This window comes from Rhinolophus hipposideros, assembly GCF_964194185.1.
Source record: "Rhinolophus hipposideros genome assembly, chromosome: 6".
Lineage (NCBI taxonomy): Eukaryota > Metazoa > Chordata > Mammalia > Chiroptera > Rhinolophidae > Rhinolophus > Rhinolophus hipposideros.
In genome coordinates, this window is record NC_138052.1 from 68,149,892 (window position 1) to 68,163,578 (window position 13,687).

The 13,687-nt window shown below is 37.3% G+C and overlaps 1 protein-coding gene across 2 annotated transcripts in view; it reads left to right on the forward strand.

The window, feature by feature from the left end:
• Positions 1 to 13,687, forward strand: part of LOC308499287 (MOB-like protein phocein) — a 36,365-nt gene that overhangs the window by 7,953 nt on the left and 14,725 nt on the right. Inside the window, exons 1-2 of one of the 2 annotated variants that reach the window (XM_081052400.1) lie at positions 4,808 to 4,952; positions 8,288 to 8,350. In XM_081052400.1, the coding sequence (XP_080908526.1) occupies positions 4,893 to 4,952; positions 8,288 to 8,350 (123 nt within the window). In that variant the 5' untranslated portion in view covers positions 4,808 to 4,892. Of the gene's footprint in view, positions 1 to 4,807; positions 4,953 to 8,287; positions 8,351 to 13,687 lie in introns of those variants that run through there. The other variant, XM_081052402.1, reaches the window with a different exon arrangement.

Sequence of the window (13,687 nt, forward strand, 5' to 3'; positions counted from 1 at the left end):
AATTAGTTCTTCGTAATAAAATTTTCCTTTAGTTTGTCATTTTGGCTTCGGTTTCATTTATGCTTTGAATTTGCAGAAGGCCATTTTAGTGTAGTTGAATTAATATTGGCTTCTGGGTATTACGTTAAATTCTGAAAAGTCTTCTCTAATACAGGCATACCTCGGAGAAATGTGGGTTTGGTTCCAGAACATCACAATAAAAGCAAGTATTACAATAAAGCTAGTTGTAATCTTTTTGCTGGTTGAGGGTCTTGCCTTCTATTTGTAAAAAAGGCAACATCTGTGAAATGCAATAAAGCGAAGCACAATAAAATGAGGTGCCTGTCCTTAAAGGTTCTTCCATGGTTTCTTTAGGTATTTTTCTAGTTTTTCCCCCAATATTTCAATCTTGGCTTTATCTGGAGATTTGCCTGTTATAAGCGATATAGAATGGATCCAACTCCCCCTTCCCTCTTACAGATTGAACTAGTTCTTCAAGACTTGTTAAAATTTAGCCCAAGTCTTGCAAAATGCTCTTTCAGTCTCATTTAGCCTGGAGACTTGACTTGATAAAAACATCAGATGGTACTTATCCAGCTTGAATGTCAGTTCAAAGAGGTCAGTTTGTTATAATGTTTCTTAAGTCATTCATTTTTTTGAACAAGTGCCAGGCACTGTTCTAGGCACTGGAGATATAGGGATGAATAGGTGGGAGGAGATAGAAGTAAACAACTAAATTAATAGCATTTTAGTAGAGATTAGTGTCATCAAGAAAATAAAGATAGAAAATGCTGCTAACTTTATGAGACATTAAATGCCCTATCGAAAAGAGGAAATAATAAAAGTACATTGTGAATTGTCTCTTCTGATCATATCTTCTCTTCCTGAAATTACTGTATCTATTACTGCATAACAAATCTTAGTGGCTTAAAACATCCCAAACTTAGTGGCTTAAAACAACAAAAAACATCTCATATTATTTGTAGGTTGGAAATTTGGGAGCAGCTTATTTGGATGGTCCTAGTTTGGGAGTCTCTCATGAGGGTGCCATCATCTGAAGGCTTAACTGGGACTGCAGGTTATATTCCAAGACGGTTCATTTATATGCTGGCAAATTGATGCTTGCTTTTGGCAGGAGCCCCAATTCTACACCACGTGGACCCCTCAAGAAGGCTGTTTGTCCTCCTATATGGCAGCTTTCTCATCCAGGGCAGGTGAGCTAAAACAGCAAGGCAGCAGCCACAATTTCTCTTATGACTCCGCATCAGAAGTCACACAACATCATTTTCACCATATCCTATTGGTTATACAGGTCAACCCTATTCATTGTGAGAGAGAACCACACAGAGGGGTAAATACCAGGGGATAATTATTGGGGGCCAATCTTGGTGGCTGGCTACCACAATCACTAATTCGGTCAAATATTCTAGAATTCTAGAGAGAAAAATGAAGTCCTATGGGAGTTTAGTATCTCACCCATCTGTAGTCAAAGTTGTCTAAGTTTGAACTCTATAAATCCAAAAAGTTTTGTCTATAATAACTTTCATAAAGAGAAAATAAATTTCCAATAATATGTTGAAAATGTATAAAACCATATACAGACACTAATTTGTTCAACTCGAACATACATCCCCATGCTTCTCTGCTGCTTCAACTTTGCTTGGCCTGGACTGAAATCTCTTGCATCGCCACTTGTAAATGGTACTCATACTTTAAGGCACATTTTAAGTACTTCCTGCATCATGCACAGTGTGTCAGCTTTTCTCTGAGGCTTCCTTCAAGCCAAGATGGTTAATGCAGTCCCAGACTTGGCAATGTTCAGTGGCAAAAAACCCCAAACAAACCAAAAAAACCAAATAAATCATCTCTCTTGGTATCTCCTCAAGAGCAAGAAAACCTTTCCCCAAGGTGCTCCATCAGATATCCTTTCATATCTCTTTAGGTTAAAATGGAATCACATGCTTATCCTTTAACTAAATATTGGTATAGAGGGATTTAGCCCTCAGCTAGAGATGGTTTTACCTTTCCTTGGTCATTTAGGGAGAGGTGGATACTGAGCAACATCAAAGTCTGTTTGCAAAGAACATGAGTAAAGGGGGAAAATAGCAAGTAGTCAACCAAAGGGCTGCTTCAACACTTAAGACATTTCACTGTATAGCACTGTAGTCTATATATCCCTCGTCCCTGTTTATTTTTAGGCTCTTTGAGGAAAGGAGCTTGTACTTCCTGTTCATGTTTCTCAGCACTTGCTCAGTGCCTTACACATATGGACAATCACCATTTTACTTGGATTTAAAAATTCTACAAAGAGAATTTCATATTGGATAGATATTTTTCAAATTACTTATGATGCTTGGGATTTATAAAATACTTTCTTCTAAAACTTTAAGATATTTCCATGATATTTACTTTTATGTTTGCTTTCATACTCTATGAGGTAAAGGGAAAGAACTGCCCGATTTTCATTACAAATAAAGAAACTTTTATTAGATAACTTGCTCAAAGTCTTATAGTCAACAGGCAAGGGAATCTAGATTCTCTGAATCCCAGCCTAGGGTTATTTCCATTTGTCTATATTGCCTTTGAGAAGACTACTCCTTCTTTAATCAAAATATTCCAGTAATCCATTATTACATGTAGCTGTTATTACTAATCATGCTTTTTTTTTTCCTTTTCTTCTCTCCCCCTCTAAATTAACCCTGCTTATAACATTATTTTTGTTTGAAGGTCATAATTTGCAGACTGACAGAGGAATTGAAATGTGAAGGTTATGAGCTAGAAACATTTCCTCCCTAAAGAGCAAGGTTGTTCCTGCGAACAAGGCCAGAATTGACATCACAGTGCAACTTTATTGGACTTTCCAAAAAGATAAATGTGTATTTTGTTCCTGAATTAAAAACCTACTTATTCCCGTTTTTTCTTGTTCATTTCAGATGGGCTGACACAGTATAACAAATCTGGACTTAAGAGAACATTAAGATGAACTCCTTCCACTGTAGGTAATTGGTATTTACAGCTCAGGGACACTACCACACAATACGGAAAATTTTAACTTAATCCTTGGAGTGAGGTGGGGTTGTCCAGATATGGAAAGGCCTACTTAGGACTTTGCTCTCCACAGACTGACCCCATGTCTCTTTCACTGAGATAACATCTGGGTGCCACTTATCTTAGATTCTTATGTATTTAGTTAAGAAAATTGGTGATTTGCACATGTCTCCATTGCTAGACACTAAGCAATTTATGGTTAAGGACTGAGCCTTTTTATTCTTGTACCTCAGTGCCAAACACATAGTGAGGCTTAATAAATATTTGTTGAATGAATAAATCTTTTGATATCTAGGAGATAGTGATGGAATTAGAGTTAAGTCCTTGTTCTTGAAAAGTTACCAGTCTATACACCTTCCAGAAAGAAGCAATATTACTTAAAGGCAAACCAACAATATTATTTATTGTCAAACCCCTTTGAGCAAAGTTCCAAGTATCCTGACAATTATTCAGTTTTGCACCCACTTAATTTAACCGTCTCCTCCAATTCTCACTTCCATCTTTGGAGGCTGTGACATAGCTCTCCTTTCAGCATTCTCTATACACCTTTAGATGTATTTGATGGGATATCTGATGTTTCCTTCTTTTGGAAATTACCCTACTGTATGCACTTTACTCTTTGAATTGTTTTCCCATCTGGTATCCTAAGGCCTCCCTCATCCCAGATCAAAGATTTAAGGTTTCTAAGCAGGAAACAAACAAAATATTTGCCAAAACTTCTGTGATTTCATGACTAAAGAGAACACTTAAAACTTGCAATGGGGCCGGCCCGGTGGCTCAGGCGGTTAGAGCTCCATGCTCCTAACTCCGAAGGCTGCCAGTTAGATTCCCACATGGGCCAGTGGGCTCTCAACCACACGGTTGCCAGTTCAATTCCTTGAGTCCTGCAAGGGATGGTGGGCTGCGCCCCCTGCAACTAGCAATAGGCAACTGGACCTGGAGCTGAGCTGCGCCCTCCACAGCTAAGACTGAAAGGACAACAACTTGACTTGGAAAAAAGTCCTGGAAGTATACACTATTCCCCAATAAAGACCTGTTTAAAAAAAAAAAAAAACCTTGCAACAAAGGAAATTCGCAATCCTGGAAGATGTACAACTTCCACCATCTATCAAGGAGCTTTTCATTTTCACCTGCTTTCTGACTTGCAAAAAATACGAGTTTATTTTGTCTGCTTAATGCACAATACCAGATGTCCACTCTATTTTAGATAATTGGCATCTGGGTCTTTTATCTACGCCAACTTGTCATTGAAAATGTCCTTGGGTTTGAAGTCAGTGGATGGTGGATGTATCACTTGACACTCTAAGACCCAGTCTGATTTGAGATTGGGTCGATTTCATGCAGGGTCTTTGGAATTTTCCCCGGCTGCTGGTTCATTTTCCACTTTGCATGGCTAGGAGGATTTGGGGACAAAATTATGCTTCTCTAGGTACCATATGTGTTTGCACAAGAGTTTACTGAAACGGTCGCCATTGTGTAAACTCGGTACTTCCAATGTAACTAACATAAGCCCAAGGAGGTGCACCAACGCGTTACGCAGGTCTGGCACACTCCTGCAGAGGTCCTCTGCGCCAGACTGCGGACTCTTCCAAGCAACTATTGGGCCCCGCCACAGGGTTTCTCTCTCCTCTGGGCAGCCGCCTGTCAGTCAGCGGCTGTTCCTATTTCCACCCCTCCCTCCGCCAGCTGGTTCTTTCCGGACTCCTCCCCGTCCTCCCGCCCTGCCCCGCGCGGGCTGCGGCTGTTGCGTCAGGCGCCGCCCCTCCCCAGCTCCGGGACCAGGAGCGCCGCTCCGCCCCGCCCCCTGCGCAGGCAGCCATCCCCTACATCCGGGTACTGACTTCAGCCGCCCAGACTTAGGCACTATGGTCATGGCGGAGGGGACGGCAGTGCTGAGGCGGAACAGGCCGGGCACCAAGGCTCAGGTATCATCTTTGCACCTTTCCTGCAGGGGGACTCTCGGTGCGGAGCCGTGCCGAACCTGCAAGGTGGCTGCCCCTGAGAGGAGGTTGGGCCTGGGCGGCAGGCAGGCGGGTGGGGGCACTAATGCCCGGCCTGCTCTTCCGGAGCCGCAGCCCCTCAGTCTGGCTGAGGCGGCGGCGGCGGCCGGTGAGGCCTGAGGAGCCCCGACTTGAGGGTGCGCTCGAGGAGCGGATAGAGCCCGTGGGCAGTGACCGCCGAGGCCTAGGGGCCTGTCAGCAGCGACTGTTGTTGTCTCTCCCCTGCACCCCAGCTCACCCGCGTCGAAGCGGCCCCGCCGGCGCGGGTCGGGGCTGCCAGGGTGGGAGGGCATGTAAACACACCTGCTTCGTTCTGGCCTCCGGGTCCCACCGGCGAGTCGTACCTGCCCGGCCCCTGCCCTCTAGCTGGTCTAGCCGGTCCAGGTGGCGATAATTGACTGTAGCCTCCTCCTCTTGTTTGCCTTTGGCCACTTCTCGCTGCAGCTGTTCTCTGGCCCAGCAAGTTTTCATCGTCAGGTTGCGATTTGTTAGCTATCGTTCCTTGTGAATTTCTTTGTTATGATGTGTGAAGCATAGGTAGGGCATGACCTGCTTGTAATTTAATACAACCGTTTGTAAGGCAGTATTTGGGGTGAGTTGGTGCTTGTTTAGGTATTGCTTCTAGGGACATATGCAAAAGAGGTATGCCTCACAGTCTTAAAAAGAATCAAATAGGTTTTGAGACTTGATCTGATTTAATCTGCCAGCTGAAATGATTAGCTGTTTAGTAGATACTCTAACATCAGAAGAGATGCGTTAAAATGTAATTTAAAGAAAAAGATGTAAGAGGAAAACAAAAAAACCACCATCGAGCTCTGACTGTATGCCAGAGCACAGAGTTTAATATCTTGCGCAGAAATTTGGAAAAGGAGTCCTTTCTCAAGGGACCTTTTAGATGCAGACACCTTCCCAGATCCATGTTCCAGATAAGAAAACCGAAGCACAGAGAAACTACTGAATTTGCTCAAGGTTATATAGCTTTGGATTCTTAGTTCCCCCGGGGACCTTTTCTCCATCAAGTTGCTCCTAGTACTGAATTTTAGAGAACTCAGTTTGAAAGTCTTAGAGTCACACTAAAAAATCATTTTTTGGGTACGCTTTAATAATTTTTAGCGTTACATTAAGCTGTCAGTTACTGTGGCAGTTTCGTGGTAATGCTACTGGTAATTTATATATTATTTAGGCTTTCTTTTTACCTTTTCCAAACCTTCATTTTTTGTTCTGTGGAAACATTGTTTCTTTTTATTTTAAGTGATCAACTTTTATATTTTGATAGTCAGAAGTGGACTTTTGTACTTACATTCTGAGAATCAGCAGCCATTTTCGTTTACTCAAAAGTTCTTAAGTTTGAAAGGTTAGAAAATAATATATTTTAAGTTAATCTCTGTTTGCTATATTGTTATGAGTAAGTCAAGTATAAGAAAGCTCCTTTGCTTTTTTCCGCATTATCGTAGATCAGAGTTGTTAAATACAATGTAACAGAAAAGGTTAGGGTTGTTTTTCTTTTGAGTGCTTAATCAGCATTCTGTTGTTTCCCTGGTCTGTTACACTCATTTCATTACTTCAGTGAAATGGGTCTACTCTAAGATGACTTTAAAACTATGATAGAATAGGCGGAGTGTCTTCCTACTTTTTTTTTAATTGGGTAGATTGGGATATTGGCACATAGTTGGTTTTCAGTAACTGTTTATTGACTGAGTTAGATGAGAACATTCATTAAGCTGGATTTTTGGTTCCTCTTCTAAGTGTTTAAAGTATATTACAGTTATGATGAGGCAAAACATTTAATTCCCAACTAGCTTTTTTACATCTTTTCTTTATATTACTATATGTATTTTCTAATGTCTTTGTAACATAGACTAAATATTTTTTTAAATGAAAGAATATACAAAGTGTATTGATAGAAACATTTTTTAGTATAAATCATATAGGAAGAATTAAAAAATTTATCTTTAATAATATTTAGATGATGTCTAGAAAGAGACTCCTGGAATAATTTCCAGAAAGTTGTTTTTATTTCTTGACATTTTAAAATAAAATTTTTCATTCATATAGGCAAACTTTAAAAAAATAACTGTCAACTTTACTAACAATTGTCATTCCAATAAACTTTAATTAAAAAAATAAATAACTGTTTAAGACACTTAAAAAGGTATACCCCTCACTTGCCCTCAGAACTAAAACATTACTAATATAGTTGAATCGCTCTGTTACATTTTTCTGCCTTCTACCCACTCCTCCCAATCAATAATGGTGATAATCATTGTTTTCTTTATACTTTTATTATATATGCATTATATCCATAAGCATGCTTTGGACTTTATTAAACTTTTATTCATGTAGGATATGTACACTGTATTCTTTATACTTTTACTATATATGCATTATATCCATAAGCATGCTTTGGACATTCTTAAACTTTTATTCATGTGGAGAATACATACATTGTATTCTCTAATTGGCTCCAGTTTTTGCTCATGGTGTTTGGAGGCTTACCCATGTTGATTAATACAGTTCTGTAGATTACTGATTTACACCTACTTTTTCCCCAGAGCCATTTATTGACCACCTACCATGTACCAGGCATTGTGCTATCTTAGATAGGTAAATTTGATGAAAAATCTGGAACTGGAAAGGTTTTTAATCACTTAGGGGAATGTCTACAAACTGGATTATCTGTAGAGGAATTCAGAACCAGTGCAATATGATCCACGAAAATACCCCCTTAAAAAAAGCCTGTTTTATTTGGACAACTTTTTTATGGAGCTTATATTTTAATTTTGAAATTTAAAACACCATTTAAAATTGGAATAATTTATAATGTCTATCTCAACACTATGGAGCAGTAACTACTTGTACTACTGCTATCAACACTATGTATTCTCTTTCGTTAAAAACTGACTCAGTTTTTTGATGCCTGGAGATTTATTAAAGTGTAACTTTATGAGAGATATTTAACCACCATAAATAAAAAAGCGATAGACTTATTTCTTCAAATAATACATGGAAGGTTTATGGGAGCCTTATTTGAGGGATTTGTAATAGGAAAAATGTAATTTGTACTTAAATAAAATTTTGGTGTTCATTTAAGAACATGGAATAAAATTTTTTTACCTTCTTTACTGATAATCACATTGTTTATGAGTGCTTTTCTTCTTTAGTGTAACTTTGGATTTTAACTTTGGAATTGAAGTTAATCATAATAGTATTGCATCTTCATTATAACTTTGTATGTGCTTTAACCATGATTTTTTTTACAGGATTTCTATAATTGGCCTGATGAATCCTTTGATGAAATGGACAGTACACTAGCGGTTCAACAGGTAATAACAATAGTTTCTTTTGCAACTCCAATAGCATTTGACCTCCCTTGGCGTGGTTAGTGTTCCTATATCTTTTAGCACAAACCAGAATCCATGGAATTAATGGAATGCCCGTTTAAAACTTTTATCAACCTTCGTTTTAAGATGGCATCTTAAACTATAATCAAACTTAAATACATTTTAATATCTTAAATTACGTTAATTTGCACCAAATTAGAGTACCAAATTTGATTTTAGAATGAATTTAATTCAAACTTAATTGAATTTATTGAATAATTGTGAATAATATTGAATTAACTGAATAATTGTGTTCTCCCAGAACCCACCAGCTCTAAGTCAAGTAGTTGTTTCAATCTATTTGTGGAGGGCGCAGCTCACAGTGGCCCTTGTGGGGATTGAACTGGCAACCTTGTTGTTAAGAGCTCCGTGCTCTAACCAACTGAGTTAACTGGCCGCCCCTCAATTCATAATCTTGACAGAAGCATTAAAAAGCCTTTAAAAAGGATTCAGTGTAATATTTAGATATTTAGCATAGGAAATGGAAGAGCATTTATGAATGATTGGTTTTTTTCATTGCCTTTTAAGAATGCATTGTTCAATCAGGGAATATTTATTGGACTAGCAATGAGATAGGCCTTGTGGAGGATACAGAAATATCAACCTAGAGCTGTATGCCTGGAATTTGACAAAAATTAAGAGGAAAACTGCAGATATTTCTTCCTTTGAAAGTAGAGGTTGTGTAGTACTCTTTTGTTGAATTCATTTATTAGTTCTGATAAATTTTTTTGTGGAATCTTTAGGGTTTTCTGCATATGAGATCATGCATCTGCAAACAGATAATTTTGCTTCTGCTTTTCCAATCTGGATGCCTTTATTTTTTTTTCTTACCTGATTGCTCTCTCTAGAACTTCCAATATTACTCTGAATAGAAGTGGCAAAAGCAGCCATTCTTATCTTGTTCTTGATCATAAAGGAAAACTTTCAGTCTTTCTCATTGGTTATGATGTTTGCTGTGGGTTTTTCGTATGTGGCTTTTATTGTGTTGAGGTAGTTTCCTTCTTGTTCTAGTTTGTTGAGTGTTTTTGTGATAAAAAATATACTGAACTTTGTCAAATGCTTTTTCTGCACCACTTCGGATGATCATGTGTGTTTTTCCCCCCTTCATTCTGTTAACATGGTGTATTGATCCATTTTTTTATGTTGAACCATCCTTGCACTCTAGGAATAAATCCCACTTGATCATGGTGTATAATCCTTTTAATATGCCACAGAATTCTGTTAGCTAGGATTTTTGCATCAGTGTTCATAAGGGATCATTTGTTTAGTTTGCTTAGAGTGTTTTGTCTGGCTTTTGTGTCAGGCAATACTGGTGTCTTAAATTGTGTTTGGAAGGATATCCTCCTCTTCAAGTTTTGGGAAGAATTTGAGAAGAATGGTGTTCTTTAAATGTTTGGTAAAATTCACCAGTGAAGCTGTCAGGTCCAGGGCTTTTCTTTGCACAACATTGTGAATGGAATTAATGCCACTGAACTGTACACTTGAAAATGGTTAAAATGATTATTTCCCCATTGAATGGTCTTGGCATTCTTGTCAAAATCATTCGACTTAGGAGGATTTATTTGTAGGTGCTCTACTCAATTCCATTGGTCTACATATCTCTCCTTATGCCAGTATTATCTTGTGATTACTATAGTTTTGTAGTAAGTTTTGAAATTGTGAAGTGTGAGTGTTCCAACTTTGTGTTTTCAAGATTATTTTCGCTATTTGATGCCCCTTGCAATTCCATAAAACTTTGAGAATCAGCTTTTCCATTTCTGCAAAAAAATGGGAAAAATTTCTGCTTTTCCATTTCCATTTTCTGCAAAAAAGACTTGGAATGTGGTAAGGACTGCATAGAATCTGGATTGTTTTGGGTAGTATTGACGTTTTAACAATATTAAGTCTTCTACTTATGAATAAGACGTCTTTCAATTCATTTAGGTCTTTAATTACTTTCAGCAATGTTTTATAGTTTTCATTCTACAAGTATTTAGCCTCTTTATTTAAATTTACTCCTTTGTACAGTTGACTCTTGAGTAACACAGAAGTTAGAGGTGCTGACCCCCTGCACAGTTGAATATTTGCGTATAACTTTTGATTCCCCCAGAACTCAACAACTAATAGCCTACTGTTGACTGGAAGCCTTACTGATAATACAAACAATCAATTAGCACATATTTTGTATGTTATATATATATGTATTACATACTGTGTTATTACAATAAACTAGAAAAAAGAAAATGTTCGAAGGAGATCATAAGGAAAAGAAAATGTATTTACAGTATTTATTGATAAAGATCCATGTATCGGTGGACCAGCGTAGTACAAACCCGTGTTGTTCCAGGGTCAACCGTATTTTATTATTTTGGATATGATTGTAGATGGAATTGCTTTCTTACTTTTCTTTTTGGATTGTTCATTGAAGGTGTAGAGAAACACAACTGATTTTTGTATATTGATCTTGTATCCTGCTACTTTGCTGAATTCATTTATTAACTTTCCTATGGATTCTTTGGGATTTCTATATAGAATCAGGTCATCTGTGAATAGAGATAGCCTTTCATTTAATTTTTTTATTTTCTAAGTACTCTGGCTAGAACTTTAGTACAGTGTCAAATAGTAATGGTGAAAGCAGACATCATTGACTCATTTCTGATTTTATAGGAAAACTTTTTAATCTTTATGTTGAACCACCTTTCATTCCTTGCAGCTTTGATTCATGTTTGTATGGTATTAGCTTTTTCCATTCCTTTTACTTTTAACCTACCTATATCATTATATTTGAAGTAAGTTTCTTATAGACAGTATATAATTGGGTCATATTTCTTTTCTCTGATAGTCCTATCTTTTAACTGGTGTATTTAGGCCATTTAATATGATAGATATGTTTAGATTTAGGTCTGCCGTTTTAGTACTTGTTTTCAGTTTGTCCCTTTGTTTCCCCTTTTTTGCCTTTTTAAGAATTGTTTGAGCATTTTATTATTGTATTTTAATTTATTAAATGTTTACTAAATCTGTATGTAATTTTTTGATGATTGCTCTAGAGATTCTAAATACATACTTTGCACAGTCTACTTAGTCTACTTAGTCTACTTAGGATCAGTATTTTACTGCTTCAATTGAAATGCAGAAACTACTGTCCCCCGTTTTGCTGTGTCTACATACTTTTAAAACCCATCAGACAATGTTACGCTTTTTGCTTTCATCTGCCAAACATATTTTAAAGAACTCAAGAGAAGAATGTCTATTACATTTATGAAGATATTCATAATTTCTGTTGCTCCTGATAGTCTAAGTTTCCTTCTGATATTTTTTCCTTCTAAAAGAACTTCCTTTAGCAATTCTTTTTGAACAATTTGCTGGCTAGGAATTCTCCTTAGTTTTCTTTCATTTGAAAATGTCTTCATTTTTTATTCCCAGAGGGTATTTTTGTTAGATATAGAATTCTGGACTGACAGTTCTTTAGGCACTTTAAAAATGTTTTGCCATTTCCTCCTGTCTTTCGTGGTTTCTGGTGAGAAAGCTGTAGTCATTTGAGTCCTTTTTTCTATAGGTCACGTGTCTCTTTCTTTTGGCTGTTGCTTTTGTATTTTTTTCTGGCTTCTTTATCTTTAGTTTTTGGCAGTTTGATTATATGTCTGGGCATGGATTTCTTTGGGTTTTCCTGTTTGGTGTTTACTCTGCTTTTTAAAACTATAATAAAATATACACATAAACTTTACCATTTTTAAGTGTACAGTTTTGTGGCATTAAGTACATTCACACTATTGTGCAACCATTACCACCTACATTTCCAGAACTTTTCATCTTCCCCATCTGAAACTCTGTACCCATTAAACAATAATAACTCCCCACTCAGTTATATGCAAATTTTCAGCTGTGCAGAGGTCAGCACCCCTAACTCCTGTGTTATTCAAGAGTCAACTGTACCGAGGAACAGATTCAAATAGGAGGTTAAAGACTTGTAGACTGAAAACTATAAAACATCGCTGAAAATAATTACAGAAGACCCAACTGAATTGAAAGACATCTTGTTCATAGGTAGGAAGATTTAATATCGTTAAGGTGTCAATAGTACCCAGTCCACAGTTCTATGCAATCCCTACCAAATTCTAAAAGCCCATTCAGCTTGAAGTTGTAGGTTTACGTTTTTCCCAAACTTGGGAACTATTTAGCCATTATCTCTTCAGATATGTATTTTCTTAGCATCACATTCTTTTTCTGGGACCCTAGTGACATGACTTTTAAACCTTTTGTTGTTGTCTCACAAGTTCCTCAGGCTTTGTTTATTATTATTGTTGTTTTTATTTTTATTACATTTTATTTCTGTTCAGATTGGATAATTGCTATTTATCTGTCTTCAACTTTATCGACTCTTTGCTGTGTCATCTCCACTCTGCTATTGAGTCCCATGAGTGTTTTATTTTGGTGATTGTATTTTTCAGTTCTAAAATTTCTTTTTGGCTCTTTATATCTTTCTTTGCTGATATTTTTGTTTCAAGTGTTTGCAATTTGAAGCATTTTTATAATAGCTGCTTTAAAGTTTTTGTCAGATAATCCCAGTGTTTGTGTCATCTTGTCATTGGTGTCTTGTGATTGGCTTTTCCCATGAGAATTAAGATTTTCACATATTCTTTGTATGCCAAGTAATTCTGGATTGTATCCTGGACATTTTGAAAATTATTTTGAAAATTATTTTGAGACTCTGGTCTTATTGAATCCCACGGGGAATATTGATATTTTTATTTCAGCTGGCGTTTGACCTGGTTAGATACAGGCTGCAAGTTCCAATGGAGCTGAGCTTCCAATGTCAGTTCAGTTTTCAAAGCCTTTGCATTATTCCTTAAATCTGTTCTTTGTGTGCACCAACCTGTGGTCAGACTGGCTAGTGGTATATCCATTAGCTCAGTTATTAAAGCCTATCATATGCTAATTAGGATCAGCTCCATGTATGCATTCATGCACAGATCAGGGTTGCACCCAGGAGTTTAAAAATAGCTTTATGGCATTACTTTCCTGAGCTGCTTTGTCTCTAATATCTCTCTGATACTTTCTGGTTTCCTGGGCCCCCTATCTTTGGTCCTCTAGCCAGAAACCACATACTGGAATTGTGCTGCAGTTGTGGGAACGCAAAGAGAGAAAAAAGGAACACCACTAAGTGGAGAGGAAGGATTCTCTTCCTCAGAATTTTGTCTTGCATTTTTCTGTGCCAGCTGCTTTTTGCTGCCACTGTGGAATTGTCTCAGGTCTGGGCTCTGAAAGAATGAAGAAAAGGGAGAGGGGGAAAATCCAGGGGAT